General features: G+C 41.8%; 2 protein-coding genes across 3 annotated transcripts in view; one reads left to right on the forward strand and one right to left on the reverse strand.

The window, feature by feature from the left end:
• Nucleotides 1-5372: 5372 nt before the first annotated feature.
• On the reverse strand, nt 5373-12550 carry HSCB (HscB mitochondrial iron-sulfur cluster cochaperone). 2 transcript variants are annotated; one of them, XM_069497172.1, is made up of 6 exons: nt 12249-12509; nt 10582-10678; nt 10160-10249; nt 9416-9560; nt 7124-7171; nt 5373-5464 (listed from the first exon to the last, which is right to left on the reverse strand). In XM_069497172.1, the coding sequence occupies exons 1-6, from the start codon at nt 12482-12484 to the stop codon at nt 5373-5375; spliced, it is 708 nt and encodes a 235-aa protein (XP_069353273.1). In that variant the 5' UTR covers nt 12485-12509. The 2 variants fall into 2 exon arrangements, with proteins under 2 accessions (XP_069353273.1, XP_069353274.1); XM_069497173.1 differs by lacking the exons at nt 5373-5464; nt 7124-7171 and having other exon boundaries at nt 9375-9560; nt 10155-10249; nt 12249-12550.
• A 235-nt stretch (nt 12551-12785) lies between these two features.
• CHEK2 (checkpoint kinase 2) overlaps nt 12786-20002 on the forward strand; it is a 35037-nt gene continuing 27820 nt past the window's right edge. The window contains exons 1-4 of the mRNA XM_069497079.1: nt 12786-12813; nt 15556-15910; nt 19304-19428; nt 19547-19694. Coding sequence (XP_069353180.1) covers nt 15562-15910; nt 19304-19428; nt 19547-19694 — 622 coding nt within the window. The 5' untranslated portion in view covers nt 12786-12813; nt 15556-15561. The remainder of the gene's footprint in view (nt 12814-15555; nt 15911-19303; nt 19429-19546; nt 19695-20002) is intronic.

Below are 20002 nucleotides of genomic sequence, written 5' to 3' on the forward strand. Positions count from 1 at the left end.
CACAGCGGAACTCTTTTTTTCGAAAATAACACAATTTTTTAATTTATCCATGGTTTCACAAAAATTGCTCTAAAAAAAATTTGAAAGATAATCACAAGCCAAAATGTGCGTTTGAAAGAATGAGGATGTACACACACACACACACACACACACACACACACAAAACCCGCCCCCCAAAACCCAAAGAAATGTCAAAGTGAAATGTTAGAGACAGCAAATGTCAAACTTAGTACTTAAGGAAATCGGACATTCCATACTTAATAACCTAATATATTTCCCTTGCTGTGATGGGACCCCTTCACTTTGGATTTTTTGTAGAAAAGAGTTAAACATATAGCAGGCCTGATATTTCACATCCTTACAAAATTTTGCTTACATGGTCAGCTCTTGGCTAACGTCTGGAACTTGGACTTTGTGAGGATTTCCCTATACCCAGAACTGGTAAGAGTAGCCCACTGTGCCTAAATTGTTTGTATAAACAATGTAGTTTACGCCTGCTTTCCTTCTGGAAGTCTGGAATCTTGGTATGAAATAGGCAGATGGTGCTTATGTGACCAGCCACCCATGAAAAACCCTTGGTACTGAATCTCTAACAAGCTTCCATTGTAGACATGTGTTGTCACAATTGGGGAAATTAAGTATGTCTTGTGTGACTCCATTGGAAGAGGACTTGGAAAGCTTGCACCTGATTTCTATCAGACTTTGTCCCATGAGCCTTTTCCTTTTTTTTTTTTTGAGACAGAGTCCAGCTTTGTCACCCGAGGTAGAGTGCAGTGGCATCATCCTAGCTCACTGCAACCTCAAACTCCTGGGCTCAAGCAATCCTCACGCCTAGGCCTTCCAGAGTGCTGGGATTACAGGCGTGAGCCACCGCACCCCGCCAATCTTTTCCCTTTGTATTGTTTTGCTATACTAAATCATAGCCATAGGTAGTACTCTGTACTGAGTCCTTTGAGTTCTGCTGACAAATCGTCAAACCTGGGGGTGGTTTTGGGGGCATCTGACACAGCTTCTCTCCGCCTGTCTGGATTCTATTCCTCTGCTTCCCTGAAGGTCTATTTCCCAGTTACTGCACCAGGAAGTGTCCCTCCCTAGGCTTAGAGATGCTGTATGTAGTAGGCTTTGAAAATAGAAACTCAGATCAAACAGTGCCTCTGCAACCAGAACCCTTGTTATGAATTGTTTAACCTCCTCGGCTGGTACTTAATCTTGGTGGGTCCAGCCTCCCAAGGACACAGGCTTTGCAGATAGACTTGGGTTTATTTTATTTATTTATTTTGAGATGGAGTCTAGCTCTGTTGCCCAGGCCGGAGTGCAGTGGCACTATCATAGTTCACTGTAACCTTGAACTCCTGGGCTGAAGGGATCCTCCTGCCTCAGCCTCCTGAGTATCTAGAACTACAGGTGTGTGCCACCATGCCTGGCTAAATTTTTAAATTTTTTGTAGAGACTGGGGTCTTGTTGCCATGTTGCACCAGGCTAGTCTTGTATTCCTGGCCTCAAGCAATCCTCCCTCCTTGGCCTCCCAAAATACTGGGATTACAGGCATGAGCCACCATGCCTGGACTTAGATTTGGGTTTAAATACCAGCTTTTGACCCTTACCTTTGTTACTGAAAGCTCTGCACTTGTCCTCAAGGCCGCATCAGAAGAATGAGAACAAGAAGTTTGAGAAGAAGGAAAGAGAAGTTTATTACTTTGTTGGCAAAGGAGGAAAAATGGTAGACCATTGTCTCAAAATCCGAATTCCTGTCCATAAGCAGAAATACAGAGCTTGTAAAGGGAAGGACCTCAGTTCTAGGATATTGTTAAGACAAACCTGTGACCTCTGCCCATCTGGGAGGCCCACCCAGCTCTCCTGCAAGCCAGGCTGACAGTTCAGCTGAGCAATCTCTTGCAACACAAAGAACAAAATACACTCCCCTGCTCCTCACCTGCCTGCCCACCCCCATGCCCACCCCCAGGCGGGGATGTAGACCTCAGTTCCCAAAAAGAGTGGGAGAAGTTTTAAAGAGACAGAAAACATCTCCACCCCCACCCCCCATTCCCTCTGCCACGCACTCCCCACTTTCAACTCTGTTTCCATATCTATGGGAGGAGCGGTGACCACTCTGTTACACCTTCTCAGGGTCTGTTTCTTCATCTGTAAAATGAGTTGAATTGGGTTTAAATGGATAGAATCATGCAAAGTACTGCCACAGTGCCTGGCATACAGTAATCATGCAGCAAACGGGAACTTTTACTATTGATTTGGTTATTGATGTAAAAGCCATCGCCCCAGACAGACATGAAGCATCTGTTTTGTGTTTCTCTCCCAGGGCTAAGTAGTTCTTACACAAAGTAGGTGCTTGGAACTTTGTTGAAAGAATAATATTTGCTCTGCAATGAAAGGCCTGATTGTGTTGCCAAAGTAAAAATAATAAGAGTAGTAATTATAATTTAAGATATCACATTTAAACACTTACTGTGTGCCATGTACTATGTTAAGCAGCTTGCATAGATAATTTATTTCATTTAATCTTCATAATGACTATGTGAGATAGTACTATTACCTTTGCCCTTTTAAAGATGATGAAATAGTGGGGGAGCTGGGATCCAAGCCCAGGGGTATTAGTCTGCCTGGGCTACCATAATAAAATGCCATAGACTAGGTGGCTTAAGTAACAGAAATTCATTTTCTCCCAGTTCTGGAGGCTGGAGTCCAAGATCAAGGTGTCAGCATGGTCACTTTCAGTTTCCCTGGCTTGAAGAATCTTAATTATTTCCTTAGAGGCCCTGTCCAAATACAGCCACCTTGGGGGTTGGGGCTTCAACATATGAATTTTGGGGGGACACGTTCAGTCTGTAACATCAGCACTGTTTGACACCAGAACCTGGGAAGACATAGCCACAAATTAGTCAAAACCTCTGATTTGTTTTGACATGATATTAAGAACAAAGTGGGGAAGGGGTGTGGGTGCTTAATTTGCTTCACTTGTTGGTCAGAAACTTTAATCCAAATTGGGCAGCCAACTTTTCAGGCCTCTACAGCATACCTCCCACAGAGCTTTGATAGGGAACACTTGAAAGGGTTCCTGGATTTACAAATCCAGCTAAACTTGGGGTTTAGACAAGGGAATTTGGAAGAGAAAAAAAAAAAAAAAAAAAAAGGAGAGAGAGAGAGAAAGAAAGTAATCCCACTGACCTCAAAAGCCATGACTCAGAAACAATGTCTTTCTAATTTATTCCCCGAATCAGATATGGTTTGCTGGGAGGCCCAGCAGCCTTTCCAGCTGATGGCAACAGGTAAGGGAAAGTTTCTTTGAAGTTCCTCCAAAGATGTTGTTTGACGCAAGGTTAATCTGATTTCTTTTTGTGGTCACATTTTGTTTTCCTCTTGATCACTGTTCTGAAGAAGGAATGAAGATTATCTACACAAGTATTTCAAACCCTGCTTTCATTTTCTCCTTTTTTGCGGAAACACCTAATTTAATCAGGACGTTTGCTTGCATTGTAATTATTTACTTAAAGGACTCCTGCTGTGTTTTCAGATGAGTAATTCATCCTCCCTGTAAATTGTGAGGGTGGAGAATGTACTGATACTCCCAAGGATCATTAAGCCAAACAGCTGCTGTGGTTAATTTGCTTTCTGAAATTCAGTAAATCCTAAAATGTTAACTGAGTATAACTGAATCAGGATTCACAAGATACAGATTTTTAGACAAGGACAAGGAGCTGAAGTTTTAAGCTCTCGGAGTAGTATTTAAACCTTGGTTCAGACCCCTGACTTTTTCCAATTGTAATCAAGCTGTTCTCCACAAGAGTTCAAATGTTCTAGTTTTTTTTTTTTTTTTTTGGAGATTGGCTCTTCTTATGTTTCCTGGGCCAGAGCGCAGTGGTTATCATGGCTTGAAATCCTGGGCTCAAGTGATTCTCCTGCCTCAGCCTCCCGTGTAACTGGGACTACGTGTGCCTGCCACCATGCCTGGCTAATTTTTGTTTTTTGTAGAGACAGGGTCTTGCTATGTTGCTCAGGCTGGTCTTGGACTCCTGGCCTCAAGCCATCCTTCTACCTCGGCCTCCCAAAGTGCTGGGGTTACAGGCATGAGCCACCGAACTGGCCCAATTTAAGTTCTTGATCTGTTTCCAGAAAAAACCAAACATTTTTACAGTGTCTAGATCAGGGAGGATTAAAATAGCAAACAAAATTCTGATTAAAAAATTCCAAGAAACAGGCTGGGTGTGCCTGTAGTCCTAGCTTCTTGGGAGGCTGAAGTGGGAGGATGGCTTCGGCCCAGGAGTTCCAGGCTGCAGTGAGCTGTGATTGTGCCACTGCACTCCAACCTGGGTGACAGAGCAAGATCTTGTCTCTTACAAAGAAGGAAATAAAAATAAAGAACTTTAAGAACTTAAACTGAATTGCCAAAGATTCAGAACGGGAAGTGGAGCTGCTTTGGGCTGAATTAGAAGAGGATGGAAATAGTGACAAGAGTGTTAACTGTCCAGAGAGTAATTAAAACTGCTCTATCCCACTTAGGTGGAGCAGAAAATGTAGTTAGTGTTTAATATCAGATTAATTCTTTTTAATATTAGCTATAGCTTGAAATGTAGGCCAAAGAGACCCTTACGCAGCTTTGCTTGGTACCAAATGGAATGGCCCAAGGCCACACAAAGGGGACTATCTATCTTAGTGAAGCTCATGCCACTAGAAAGTTGGGGCTCTTGGGCTATGGTTGGCAGAGCCATGGTAAAATCTGGCCCACCACCTGTTTTGTAAATAAAGTTTGCTTGAAACACAGCCCAGTCTGTTTGTTTACATATTGTCTATGGCTGATTTTGTGCTACAAAGGCAGAGTTGGGTATGGTTACAACAAAGGCCATTTGGTCGATAAAGCCTAAAATAGTCACTATTTGGCCCTTTGCAGAAAAAGTGTTTTTAAAAAAATATAATTTAATTTTTTTTAATTTCAAAATATTAAGGGGATACAAATATTTTTATTACATGAATAACTTTTGTAATGCTTGAGTCAGGGCTATTACTATGTCCACTACCCAAATAGTGTTCATTAAACCTGTCAAGTAGGTTGTTGCCCCACCCCTGCTCCAAAGTTTTTGGACCTCTCCTTGTGGGGCCTCAGGTTGGCCCCATCCCCACCTCCTCACCCACTGGCCGAGGCTGGGGCATGTTGTATGAAGTATCAGATGAAGAATTGACCACCCAAGCTCTGAGTGGGCTGTTTCTTCTGGCACGAGAAACTGCCATCCACTAACGCTTAAGCCACAGGTTTAATTAAGAGGATATAAAATAGTTAAAGCATATTTATTCTCAATTAGCAGAGGCCAGAAAAGAAATATATAAAGACTTTATTTTTTAAAACATTAAATTAGGAACAATTAGAGGGGAAACTTCTTTAACTTGATCTTTTCTTCTACATTTGAAAAGTATCTCATCTTTGTTAAAATTTCCTTGGCTCCTTCAAAGTCATCTGAAATAAACAGAGACATTGACGTCAGGCTTCATTTCAAGCAAGAATAAAACCAACTCTAGGTGACCAAGGCAGCCAGGTAAAAGCTGAGCCCTGGGCCCACTGAACACTCGGTAAATCTGAGCAATGGAGAGGGAGAACATCTAGATTGTTAAGGAGACAAAGGGGTTAACCAAAATGGGGCAAAAGCATGCTTGTTTACACGATTCAGATAAATTAAAGAAGCTGATTGTCTTTAGGGGAGTCCCAAGTAATAAATGGATATGTTTTAAAAGTTTTCCCCTGACACACATGGTGTTAGAACCACATAGTTGCTTCCCATGTGCCAGATGCTGAGGCACAGCGCTGCCTTCAGGGGGCTTCCAGTCTCTTGGAATGATGTTCTTCGACCAGTGGTTTTCAAATGGGGGTGATTTTGCCCCCACGGGGACATTTGGCAATGTCTGGAGATATTTTTGGTTGTCACAACTGGGGATGTGGTACTGACTTCTAGAGGGTAGAGGCCAGGGATGCTGCTAAACATCTTATGGCGCACAAGACAGTCTCCCACAACAAAGAATTATCTGGTTCGAAGTGTCAGTAGTGCCAAGGTTGAGAAACCCTGACTTAGATAAATACAATACAAGGAGTGCTAAAATGAAGGTATCTTATAACTACTGCATCATGCCAGATGACTCCAAATATACAATATTAAGCAAAAAAAGCTAGTCATATAAGGACGCATAAGGTTTCATGCTGCTTATATAAAGATAAGAATAATGCAAAACCAGAAATACTGTTATATTCATATATGGTTAAAACTATCAAGAAAAGCAAGGGAATGACTAACACAAAGTTTGGGAAAGTAGTTACCATGGAAGGGAGATATTAATATAATTCATATAAATATTAATATAATGGCAAAGGGCTTACTGGGCGCTTGGAAGGCTGTGATCATGCTAAAAAATTTTTAATTGCGGTAAAATACATATAACACAAAATTTACCACATTAACCATTTTCTTTTTTGAGACAGGGTCTCGCTTTCTTGGCCTGGGTAGAGTGCAGTGGCATCATCATAGCTCACTGCAGCCTCAAACTCCTGGGCTCAAGTGATCTTCCTGACTCAGTCTCCTGAGCAGCTGGTACTGCAGGCATGTACCACCATGCCTGGTTACTTTTAAAAAAATTTTTATAGAGCTGGGGTCTCGCTATGTTGCCCAGGTTGGGCTTGAACTCCTGGTTTCAATCGGTCTTCCCACCTTAGCCTCCCAAAGTGCTAGGATTACAGGTGTGAGCCACTGCACTTGACCAGGTCTTATTTTTTGATCCACTCTGATAATCTCTATTTTTTAATTGGTACATTTAGATGTTCAAAGTGATTATTGATATAGTTACATTAATATCTACCATATTTGTTTGTTTTCTAATTGTTTCTAATTGTTGCCCTTGTTTCTGGTTCCTATTTTTGTCTTCCATACTTTTTCTGCCTTTTATGGTTTTGGCTGAACATTTTAAATAATTCCATTTTCTCTCTTTTCTTAGCACATACTTCTTTTCTATTTCCCCATGTACCTATCATAGGATGGGTATATAATAACTACTTATTGAATGAATGATTATGGCTCAATGCTTATAATTTCTTTCCATATTTAAGAAAATCAAGAAACAAAGAAAGTACCTTGTTCAAAAGCTCTGCTCACATTGTCAGTACATTCTTTCTGTTTAGCTGAAAAAGAAAAACATTATCTTAATTTTTCTATTTAAATAGACTTGTAATATGAAGATAATACTTTGTAATCATGGTGGTTTGAACACAACAAAGAAGGGAGCTTGGAATCGGGGTAAGGCTTCCTAACCTTTGTTTCCACATGTACCATGATGGCAGCTGCTGTTTAGTGCAGCACTGGTCGACCCTAGTTACACTCTGTTTTTCTACCCATGAAAGGTCTGAGGGGCAATCACCAAGGCTTATAAAATGGCTATAAAATCATTAAAAAGAAAAAAAAGAACAAGGGTATGCCTTGATTATCTCCATGAAGCAGTCTGAATCTTCCAAATTTTAGCAAGGAGAAAAATGAACATGCTGGGATCACCCACCAGCAAGGTATGACTGTTTCAAGCAACCACTTGCAAACTACGTAGCCTCCCAGGAAAATGAAAACATTTAGATCATATTGTGTCATAAGAGAGATGATGCCAAATAAAATAAAGGAGCAACTACTTCATATTTCTCATTTCCTTGTTAGAAAATGAGGAGTTTTACAGTAAGTGCATTTTTCAGATACAAATAGTATCAGTCATTCATATGGTTTCTTTTTCAAAGCACTTTCAAATACATTGTATTCCAAGGTAGGCAATGATAGGTATTGGGGGAATCATCCCATGGTTGCATGGCTGATGAGTGGAATTGCTGGAAATGGAATTCAAGTCACTTGATTCCTAGCCCATTGTTTGAAATTCACCTCTTAGGTAGAATGCAGTGTAGACAAAAGAACGTTGGATTAGGAGTCTGGAGACTCTGAAGTCCTGACCCCCAAATTAACTAGCTCTATGCCTTTGAACAATCACTTTACCTGAGCCTTAGCAGGTACCTTAAGGGAAGAAATTTAGGAATTAATCTAAATTAACATTAGTGACCTGCTCAAAGTCAAATGTTCACTGTAGGGTTATAGTAAGTGCTTTCCATGCTTTACCTCATTTAATTTAATCCCTGCAACAACTAGGGAAACCAAGACTGAAAGGGGATAAAGTTACTTGCTCAAGGTCACATAAAAAGTCAGTAGTAGTGCTGGGACTGAACCCGAGTCTGCCGTACTCCACCCAGAGCTTCCTGCTGCCCTGCCTTCCAAAATATGCAACACCTGAGTGTCTCTTTACCCCACACCACCCAGCTGACAGTCACCTCACCACAGCTTCTATTTTACCACTTTAAACTTCTTTGTTTATTATTATTCACTTATTTCTAAATAATTAGAGAACCTATTATACTCCAAGTACTTTTCTGTGAGCTGAGGATGTGAGGGAAGCAAAAAGCAGACATAATTTCTGCTTCTGCAGAACTTCCAGTGTAATGAGGGAGGCTGGCATTTGATCAAATAATGTCACATAGAACAGTAAAGTTATAACTGTGATTAGCTGTACAAAGGAGAGGTACCCACTACTGAAAAGTATAGACAGGTCAAAAAAAGCTTCCCTGAGGAAGTGATGATTGTCCTCAAATCTGAAGGAGGAAGAGTTAACTTAGATGGGGCAGAGGAGAGGAGGGTTTCAGGCAGAAGCAGCAGCACATGCAAAGGTCCTGGGGTAGGAGGGTGCCCAGTACAGAAGAGGAACTGGAAGTGGCCAGTGTGGCTGGGGCAAAATGGAAGGAAGCAGAGGCCAGGCCATGCAGGCCCTTGTAAGGCATGTGAAAGAGTTTGCTCTTAAACCTCAGAGCAGTGGGAAGCCACTTAGTTTTTAAGCAAGAGCAAGGGTGGTGATTAGATTTGGATTTCAAAAAGATCACACAGTGACAGTGTAGGGATGTGTTAGATGGGGCCTGAAGGTTTTTGACAGAGCAGTTAAAAGCCACTGCACAATTGTCCAGGTAAGACAGGACAGTAGCTTAAAAAGGGTGGTGGCAGTGAAAATAGAGACAGGTGGATAGATTTGAGACACATTTAGGTCAGTTCTTGAAGACTTGGTGATGGATTGATTATGGCAGATTCACACTGTGCAACTAGATGGTATCAGTCACTTAGAGAGGGAACACTGGAAGAGGAACAGGTTTTTGGGAGGCAGGCAGGGAATTCCATTTTGGACACGTTGAGTTGGAAGTATACAAACTCCATGAAGGCACGTTTCAGTATGATAAAAAAAATACTGAGTGATTATGATGACCAATATGTATTCTTACATTCATTTTTCACTAAACTGTGGACAAGTGCTGATAATAGCAATGAAATATGTTCAGTGGTATTTTATCTTTTACCTCTGACAATGGATTCAATCTCTTTCATGGCAGCTTCACTTTGAGCTTCTGCGAGTTTTTCATTGATTTCCATTATTTCCATGAGGAATTGCCTGTCCATTTCATAATCTGTTCCTTCAGGAATCTGTATTCCACGGAGCTTTAGCTATTGTGGCAGAAAGCAAGAAAAATAAGTTCAAGAAGCTATGGCCAGAGTCATGTAAATCCTACTCATCCTTCAGAACATACTACTACTCATGGAGAAAACTGGAGCTGTCTCAATAAAGAAAAAAGCAGGGTAGGGTGTCAAAAGCTTGGACTGACACAGGAATGCTAGGACAGGATCTCGCTTATGCTACCTGAACTGTGTGATCTTGGGGTAGTCATTACTCTACTTGGAGGCTGAACTAGATGTTGTAAAGATTTTATTTGGTTCTAAAATTTTCTGGATTCTAAGATGCTCCTGAAAACAAAACACCCCAAATTACTCTCCCCTAAAATCCATCATCATCAAATCCCTGAAATTCATAGAAAATGGTTTAAAAAATGCATTTGGGGCAAGTAAGATTTACAGAGAATACTCAGATTACTGAGACTACTCAGAGAAAACTATACTTGCTTAGTATCTTTGAGGGTAAATATCATTAGGTTCCTGGGCTACCTCAGGTCACAAGCACTCTTCTGCTGAATACAAGGGAAGGAGCTGTCCTACACTACAATGGGCACCGGGAAGTCACATGTAGAAGGGTTGGGAAATCACCTTACAAGGTACAGTCCCCTGCTCAGGGGGGCCAGAAGGGTCTTATAGGCATCATTCACCAGGGTCGAATGCTTCTCTGAGAATTCCTTTTCAGTCTGTTAGTGGAGATGAAGACAGTCTTATTACCATCCAGATCAGTCAGCTTATATCCACAAATTTTATAAAATGTTGGGCAGGCAGAAGATGGCTAAAATAGAACTGGGGATGGATGAGGTGTCTTTATTTTCAGCTGATGGGTTCTAAGTTGTCTGGGAAGTCAGAGAAAAGACGTGAGTGAGTGACAGCTCTGCAGCACAGTTGGCTGGGGTCAGGCTGCCACAGGGTGGAGCTGGTTCTTCAGCTTTGTCCCTGACAATCACATAACCACAGGGCCACTACCATGCAGTATGCACATGTTTGGGATTATTGGGGATGGCCAATAAGCTACCTGAGACCTCTGGCTGAAGAAATCTGGATGGACAAGACGCTGTAGTTGCTGGTACCTGTGCTGGAGCTTTGTAGTGTCAACTCTGAAGGAACGGTTGCTGGAAGGAAATTGGGAGATGAAATTCATGCAACAAATATATATAGATTTGTCTACCATGGGCCTGGTTCCTGCTCTTATGAGGAAGATGCAGTAAACATAGAAACATACTTTCAAAAAGTGGTAGGTGCTAGGAAGGGAAACAGAACAGGGTCGGAGAGAGTGGGAGATTCGGTGAATAAAGAGGTGACACCTGAGCTGAGACCTGAATGATGATGATGAGTAATCAAAGAGGAGAGGAAAGAGCTACGTAGGTAGAGGGAACTGCAAGTCCAAAGACCTTGTGGTGGGAGCTAGATTGGGATGCTTAAGAAACTTAAAGATCAGTGTTCTAGCAGCTCATCATAAGTGCTCAGAGACTGGTGGGGGCGGATCCCATAGTTAAGGGGAAGGGGCATTCCTGAATCCCACTGACAAAGACTGTTTGCTTGGCCAAACTTCAGACACGCTTCTGAACCTTCTCCAAGGCCCATCTGTGCCCTTCCTTGTAAAATGCAGTTTTAGCAAAGAACCCTCCTAATTCAGTTTAGCAGAACCCGTCATCCTGGATATTTGATCATCCTGGGTATCTGATCAGGTTCTTCATCCTCCCTCTCACCTTCCTCCCCCCAGGTGATGTCTGATCACCTTCCTCCCCCCAGGTGATGTCTGATCACTCTGCTCGTCTTCAGCAAGAATCCCATTAGGTAGGTTTAGCCAGAATCTCCCTGACCCCTGATGTTTCCTCTTAGTAATTTTCCATCCACTGACCCCCATTCTGCTCTTTGGCTATAAATTCCCTTTTGCTCATGCTGTATTTAGAGTTCAGACCAATGTCTTTCCCCCATCACAAGACCTCATTGCAGTGGTCCTTTTACCTATGGAGATGATCCTGAAGACAGTCTTCCCTCCTGTGCTTTAACAAGTGTCACTGAATAATTTTTTCTTCATCGCCATCCTATCTTTCCACAACCCTGATCCCTTCATCCCTGTCTCCCACTTTATTTTAATCTAACCCCTTTCGCTTTCTATTCCCAGAACCTTCTCTATATCCTCACCAGCTGAGCTCTGCCCACACTTCCCCACTTTTTCAAGCTCCTCAACCTCAGAGTGAAAGCGCCATTTCTTGGATCTGCTCCCTCCAATTCCCACTTTCCCCTTAAGCCTCACCCACAATATTGTCTTTCATGCTTTTACCCCCCAATCTTAGACCACACTTCAATACTCTTTTCTTAAAAGTCTCAACCCAACTTTAAACTTTTCTGTCCCTATTCTTCAAGTCTCCCTTCTCCCAGGTCCCACCCCTCCGGTCTCTCTCCATTGTAGCATCTGTGGCCCTATTTTCCCCAACTCAGTTCCCCGCCCCTCCAGTCCCAGTTCCCCGTCTCCGTACCTCTCGCCGCTGGCCTCAGTCCCCGCCCCTCAATTTGCACTCCTCTGTACACATCTCCAACCCTGCTCTCTAGGGCTCCGCCCTCCTATCTTACCAGTCCCGCCTTCTCCTTCCCAAGCGTGGCCGCCCCTCCCCTCTCGCAGGCCAGCCCCTGACGTCTCTCTCGCCTCGGCCCGTTTCCTGAAATCGTCATGCATACCAATCCATGAGGCTGAAGTAATCTCGAGTGGGGTCAGGTGGCTGCAGCGCGCGGCACTGCGGACAGAAGAACCGGTCCCCTTGCCCAGGGACCCCTGGGCTGCCGCAGTTCCAACAGCGGAGTGAACTGTTTCCCGCCTGAGACGCAGCATTGCAGCTTAGCAGTCTCCTTCTGGGGACCCCTGCCGGCCATAACCCCCACACCCGGAGCAAGGCTCCGGCTTTCCCCTTCCACATCTGACCAGTGGCCTATGTCGCCGCGGTCACCTGTGGCAGGAAAACCAGCAAGAGGGGCCGACCAGACTAACGCTGCTGATTGGTTGGAGCGCTGAGGGGGCGGGATCACCCGGGGGAAACCTAAATTGTGAGTTCCGCTCTGCCTTGTAAACTACAACTCCCAGCAAGCATTGAGGCTGCGCCTAGTGGCCATATCTGCTGCTTCTCATTGGTCCGCCGGCGGGGGAGGGCGTTTTGATTGGCTGAGGGTGGAGTTTGTATCTGCAGGTTTAGCGCCACTCTGCTGGCTGCGGCTGCTGAGAGTGTGGGGCGCCAGGTGGGCTCCCGCGGTGAGTCATAGTGGGGAACTTCTCTTGGGTGTTTGGTGGTTCGAATCCCATCCTCAGCACCTTATGCGAGTGGAATCTCCCGAGCTTCGCTTTGTCTGTATTTTTGAGCTGGAGGGGGTGTGTGTGGGCGACTCTCTTAATCGTCGAGGCGAAGTTCACTTCCCCTTTCACAAGCTGAAACAGGCCTGGACGTACAGGATAAGAACGAACAGAGTTGTGCTCTTCAGTATCTAAGCGAAGTTACTTTGTAAAGAGTTTAAGAAAAAAAATTTTAGTAATTATTACCATTAAAGAATGGTGATTTAGGTTCAATCTTAAAAATACTTATAGAAAATCCAATTCTTAGCTACTAGGCACCGCAGGAACTGGCAACGCACTGACCCTGTGTATCAGGATGTCCTGCGAGTGTCCATAAGTAAGTGTGGGATGGGGTGGCGAAGAGTGGGTAGGAGGGCACCAGTCCTCCTCGGGACTCAGTTTCCCTAGTGTGAAAAAAGGTTGTGTTGCAATTGTAAGGCCTCTTGAATTTTTTGGGAATGGAATTCTGTTCACAGTCCTGGGGTTTTGCCGCGGTTAGCTTGGCTGAAGAATGGCTCCCAATTAGCAAGCGTTCGGGGGAGGGGGAGCGTTACATGCATCACCTCATTGAATCCTTTCGATCATGCCATGGCTTATGAGGGGCTGTTAAAAAATATCTACTTTTTTTCAGATGAGAAAACAGGCTCAGAGAGGTTGCGATCTACCTAAAGGTTATGTAAAGGTTTCACTCAAAGGTGTGACTTCAGACCCGCTTGCCTGTAACCTCTCACAGCTATCTGTTGACACATTGTCTTTCTCTAGTTGTCAGGGCAGAGAAGTCTTGCTCAAAAAGCTGCAGGAAGGACCCAGCCTGGCTAGTATTAGAACAGCAGGTCTGGAGTGGCAGACTCAGCTGTGGCATCACCTTCCTGGTTATGTTTTAAAGAGAACTCATTAGGACCTTCATATCTTGAAAGCTGTATAAATGCAGTAGGTGTGAGTACAGTTAGTCGCCCGTTATCAGAAGTTTTGCTTGCTGTGGTTTTAGTTACCTGAGGTCAACTGCAAATATGAAATGGAAAATTCCAGAAATGAACAATTCATAAGTTTTAAATTTTGTGGTTTCACAGTTCTTGTGTTCAATTCACCCTTATTTTACTTAATAATGGCCCCAAAGGGCAAGAGTAATGATGCCAGACAATTCAGATATGCCAAAGAGATGCCGGAAAGTGCTTCCTTTAAGTGTAAAGCTGAAAGTTCTCAACTTAAGGAAAGAAAAAAAAATTGTGTGCTGAGGTTGGTAAGATCTACAGTAAGAATGTATCTTTTACCCCTGAAATTGTGAAGATGGAAAAGGAAAGTTGTGCATAGTATGTATAGGGTTTGGTACCCACAGTTTCAGACATCCAGTGGGGGTCTTGGGCTGTATTTCCCTTAGATAAGGGAGGGCAACATAATGTTGTTTATTGTGTTCTACTGGAGTAGTAGCTTGAGTGTGGGCAGGAGGAAGAGAATGCACCTTTTTTGTTGTTGTTTATGTCAGCGTTGAAAGTTACTTAGACTGTCTTTCAGGTTAATTCTAAGACAAGGATGGGAGCCTTTGTTATGGTCTTTTGTGAATCAACAAATGGTTCCTGCAAGATTCCATCAAGGCTGGAAGGCCATTTAGGGTGCTGAAAAGATGAGCTCCACAGTTACTTAGCATCACAAAGGGTTAGGTGGAGTTGTTTACAGCAGTCTTTCTTAGTGGCTCGGCCCTTAGTTAGGTGTTTGGAAATCTAGATTGAACAAACAGGGTGTGATTGCTTTGCTGTAGGAGCAAGCCTGGGGTAGGAGTATCGGTGAGGGTAAATGGACTCCCTGGAGTGTTGCAGGGAGTTATTGCAGTAATTTTTTTTCCTGTCTTCTATCCCATGCCATCTGTTCCTTCTCCTTCTTTTCCTTTCCAAAATATACAGATGCTCCTCGATGATGGGGTTACATCCAGAGAAACCCATTGTGAGCTGAAAATATTGTCAAGTTGAAAATGCATTTAATACACCTAACATACATTTAACCTACCAAATATCATAGCTTAGCCTAGCCTACCTTAAACATGGTCAGAACACTTACATTAGCCTACAGTTGGGCAAAATCATCTAACACAAAGATTGTTTTATAATAAAGTGGTGAATATCTCATGTAATTATTTGAAGACTACTGAAAGTGAAAACAAGAATGGTTATGGGTACTAGGAAATATGGTTTCTACTGAAAGCATATTGCTTTCACACCTTCATAAAGTTGAACATTTGTTAAATTTAACCATCATAAGAGTATCTGTATATGAAATTTAAGTGTAGTATTGATTGAATTAATATGTTAGGTTTCATTCCTAATTTTTGAAAATTGAATGAATGTAAGCTTTTATGAGTCCCTGCCCAACTCAATTTTATTGCTTTCTATTTATTTGTAGCATTCAAATTTTTGTTGTTGTTGTTGTTGTTTTTCCCCCGTGGTTTATGGCTGTAAGAAAAAATTCTGATCTGATGATAATGATCTGAAGAAAAGCTAAGCCCAGAAGAACTGCAGGTCTAGACTGTTAGGATTTTAATTTTTGCAGAGCATGCTTGCCCTGGATTTTTTTTTTAAGGCTGTTGCAATATGGCCTATGGCCATCCTTTGATTTTGAACTTTAAGTCTTGCTCCTTGAAACTCACCTTATGTTGGACACTTCCTTTTTGAGGTCGTGATGTCTCGGGAGACAGATGTGGAGGACCAGCAGTCCCATGGCAGTGCCTCCTCGCAGTCCCTCGGCGTCGGTGCCTGTGCACAGCCCCAAGGCGGCTTCTCCCAGTCCCAAGGCTGTTTCTCACAGTCCCACGGCTCCTCCTCGCAGTACCAGGGCTCATCTACCTCCTCTACCAGCACGGTGCCCACCTCCAGCCAGTCCTCCTACTCCAGCTCTGGAACACTGAGCTCCTTAGAGACAGTGTCCACTCAGGAACTCTATTCTATTCCTGAGGACCAAGAACCTGAGGAGCCTGTTCCTGCCCCTTGGGGTCGATTATGGTCCCTTCAGGATGGATTCTCCAATCTTGGTAAGACCTTTTGTTGTTGTATAGGGTAGTGTTTTGTTTGGAAAAACAGTCACAGAAAATTGTTGAGGGAGAAAGCTTGAGATTGAAGGTGATGAAAGATAAAACCTATTGCACTGGCTATTTTTTTTTTTTTAATTTTATAAAAATAATTTAATTTACAGGAGGAGCCTGAGACCTGAAACCCTCAAGTCCCACCTGGAGGTCAGGGTCTACCACCTCCATGCACTGGCTCTTAACCTGCTGTTAATCGGGCATTTGCAGTGTGCTGTCTTATCTGAGGATCTGAAGGGAGCTGTGGAACTTCTCCCTAGAAAAATGTAGATTTATGCAAACACGCAGACATTGTAATCTAATCACAGAACCTTGGCCAGTTAACCCCTGCTGTGGTTTGCCACACCTTCAGAGCACCAGAGCTGTTCAGAATAGGGAAGGCTATTTGTTGACTACCTGTTAGTTGTTTTTGTCTCAAAATAACCAGCATTGCAATTTAAATATGTTGATCCTCTCTAGCACCTGGTTCCAATAGTAACCCCCATGAATATGCTTGAAATAGCATTTTTTCCTCCCTCTTACATTAAAATGACCTCTTTGTTTAAAAAAAATGGGAACTTGATATTAATGAAATAGAAAATATTAATCTAAAGAAATGAATGACTAATGTACCACTTTGTACCTTGTCACTCGTCACCCTTTTGCTTTATTTCGTGCCCAACTTTGGAAAAAACAGGAAAGGCTGGTCTGAGTGCAGTGGTGTTTACAACTAATTGATCACAACCAGTTACAGATTCCTTTGTTCCTTCTCCACTCCCACTGCTTCACTTGACCAGCCTTAAATGAAAAGACAAAAAAAAAAGAGAAAAACCCGTAAAAAAAAAAAAATGGAGAAATACTACAGCAATATTCTACTATACAACTTTAAATTTAGAAGTAAGTATTTGAAGCTAATTTTTAGTCATTTAAGCCATATTTTTAAGATAGGCTTTTAGGCTTAGATGAGTGGCAAACAGAAATGGTGAGAAAGGGTGAAGTGGATTGTAGCACCTTTAAAAGTGAGAAAACGTAAAGAACCTGATAGAGTGACAAGCATAAAGTAGATGCCCAACAAACAGAGGCTATTTATTATTATTATTATTTGTTAATGATTTATGCCTATGTTTTCTTCTAAAAATTTAATCATTTTACCTCCTACATTTAGGTCTTTGATCCATTTTTAGTTGATTTTTGTAGATGGTGTGAATTAGGGGTCAAAATTCATCCTTTTGCATGTGGATATCCAGTCGTTCCAGTGCTATTTCTAGGAAAGATTATTCTTTCCCCCATTGAATGAGCATGGCACTCTTGTCAAGAATCATTTCATGATCCTCGGTGTCAGTTATGCAAAAAAAAAAAAAAAAAAAAAAAAAGAATCTTTTTACCATAAATGTGAGAGATTATTTCTGGATTCTCAATTTTTTTCCATTAACATATGTGTCTATTCTTATGCCAGTACCAAAAATCTTAATTATTGTAGCTTTGTAGTAAGTTTTTTTGTCTTTTGTTTTTAGAGACAGGGTCTTGCTCTGTTGCCCAGGCTAGAGTGCAGTAGTGTGATCATAGGTCACTGTAACCTGGAACTCTTGCGCTTAAGCGATCCTTCTGCCTTAGTCTCCCAAGTACTAGGACTACAGGTGCCCACCACCAGGCCTGGCTAATTTAAAAAAAAATTTTTTTAACTTTTTACAGAGATGAGGGGTGGGGTCTCACCATGTTGCCCAGGCTGGTCTCGAACTCCTGGCCTCAAGCCATCCTCCCACCTCCCAAAGTGCTAGGATTACAGGAATGAACCATCATGCTTGGCCTATGGTAATTTTTGAAATATAGGAGTGTGAATCCCAATTTTTTCTTTTTTAAGACTGTTTTGACTATTCTGGATCCCTTGCATTTCCATATGAACTTTAGGATAAGCTTGTCACTTCCTGCAAAGAAAGTAGCTGGGATTTTGATAGGAATTACAATTCAATCTGTAGATCAATTTGGGGAATATTGACATCTTAATAATAAGTCTTCTGCTCTATGAATGTGGGCCATCTTTCTATTTATTACAATCTTCTTTAATTTCTTTAAACAATGTTTTATAGTTTTCAACATACAAGTCTTATACTTTGAACAATTTATTCCTAAGTATTAATATTTATTTTAATATTGACTTTTTTTTTTTTTTAATGAGACAGGGTCTTGCTTTGTCACCCAGGCTAGAGTACAGTGGTATCATCATAGCTCACTGCAACTTCAAACTCTTGGGCTCAAGCGATACTTCTGCCTCAGCCTCCCAAGTAGCTGGTACTACAGGCACATACCACCATGCCTGGGTAATTTTTCTACTTTTTTTGTAGAGACAGGGTCTTGCTATGTTGCCCAGGCTGGTCTTAAACTCCTGGCTTCAAGCAATCCTCCCTCGTTGGCCTCCCAAAGTACTGGGATTACAGGCATGAGCCACTGCAGTGGCCCTTAGCCTGTCTTTCAATGAACATTAATTACCTACTCATGTGCATTGTCCCAGGTGACAGAACTGTACTCTTTTTTTTTTTTTTTTAAGATGTAGGTAGCAAGAACTGTACTCTTAACCAAGGCTGCCCTCCTGGGGTTCATGTTCTAACAGGGGGATATGGGGAGACAATATACAAGTACTCAAGGTAATTTCCAGTTATGGTCCATACTTAGAAAGAAATAAAACAGGATATCATTATGATAACAGGTGGGTAGTACATATATAGAAAGCTGAATGAGAGATGATATGTGAGTGCAGACAAAATAGGCAAGATGGAACAAGCCATTCAAGGGGTTGGGGAAGAGGAAGTGTAAAGGCCACAAGGCAGGCTGAGCCCGGCATACCCGGGGCAATGAAAGGAGGCCAGAGGTGCTAGGTGTCCTGAGCAAAGGGAGAAGAGTACCAGGTGAGGCTGGAATGGAGGCAGGGGCCAGACCCTGAGCCATGAGGAAGACTGCAGATTTTATACTAAGTATGGTGGGAAGTCTCTGGAAGGTAATAAGCAGGAAGTTATTGTATTGTAAGTATTTTTCCAAGTCATTAAAAATTTGATCTGTGTCCACTCCGAGGGGTCTTAAATTATTAAAAAAATTATTTGAGAACTTCTAGTGGCTATTAATTCATGGTTATATATAAACCATCATTTATTAAACTCATTGTTGGAAAATTTTGTTTTCTTTTCCTCCTAATTCTTAATCTTATATTGATAAGCAAATCAAGATTTGCAACGCAAAAGAGCAAGCAAATCTCTATAATTTTGATTGCCTTTTTAAGCTATTTTCCTACAAGTAGATTTATGAGGAATTTTTAAAGATGTTTGATACATGAAATTCAACAGCCGTCTCGTATGTGCTTTTGTTTTACAGACTGTGTTAATGATAGCTACTGGTTTGGGAGGGACAAAAGCTGTGACTATTGCTTTGATGAACCACTACTGAAAAAGACAGATAAATACCGGACATATAGCAAGAAACACTTTCGGATTTTTAGGGTAGGTGACTAATATCCGTATACTTGGGAGATCTGGTAGTCTAGTCATTGCTCTTATAAATTTTCCCACTTTAAATCCCTGCTGTTAAAAGTTTGAAATAAAATGTTCTGTATTTTAGGAAATGGGTCCTAAAAACTCTTACATTGCGTACATAGAAGATCACAGTGGGAATGGAACTTTTGTAAATACTGAGCTTGTAGGGAAAGGAAAACGCCGTCCTTTGAGTAACAATTCTGAAATTGCACTTTCACTGTGCAAAAATAAAGGTAATACTATTATCTTATTGTTACTGGATTTTGTTCTCCTCCTAAGTAAAAGGAAACTTCATGTTGTCTCCTTACAGGATATGGTTTAAGTAAGTAAAGTTAAGTAAGTTAGCATTTAAGATTAAACTTTGCTGTCCTAGTTGCATTTTTAAATTATGAAAAAGACAGATTTTTAAGGTTTAACTGGTTTTATCTAAAGCTACCTGCCATTGAATTATTATATTGGTTAAAATAAGTTATAGTTCATTCATTGATTTAGTTGACACCATATTAGTCTTAGATATCTGTGAGTTGTTTTAGGCCATTAA

The sequence above is a fragment of the Eulemur rufifrons genome, chromosome 21, assembly GCF_041146395.1.
Source record: "Eulemur rufifrons isolate Redbay chromosome 21, OSU_ERuf_1, whole genome shotgun sequence".
Lineage (NCBI taxonomy): Eukaryota > Metazoa > Chordata > Mammalia > Primates > Lemuridae > Eulemur > Eulemur rufifrons.

What these genes read in the sequence shown, in the direction of transcription:
- HSCB (XM_069497172.1), bottom strand. Translation starts at nt 12,484, where the DNA reads ATGTGGAAGGGGAAAGCCGGAGCCTTGCTCCGGGTGTGGGGGTTATGG. An exon ending in TACTTCAGCCTCATGGATTG is followed by an intron (nt 10,679 to 12,248) that starts GTATGCATGACG and finishes ATTTCCTTCCAG; the next exon opens with CAACCGTTCCTTCAGAGTTG. An exon ending in TGAGCAGGGGACTGTACCTT is followed by an intron (nt 9,561 to 10,159) that starts GTAAGGTGATTT and finishes CTGCCACAATAG; the next exon opens with CTAAAGCTCCGTGGAATACA.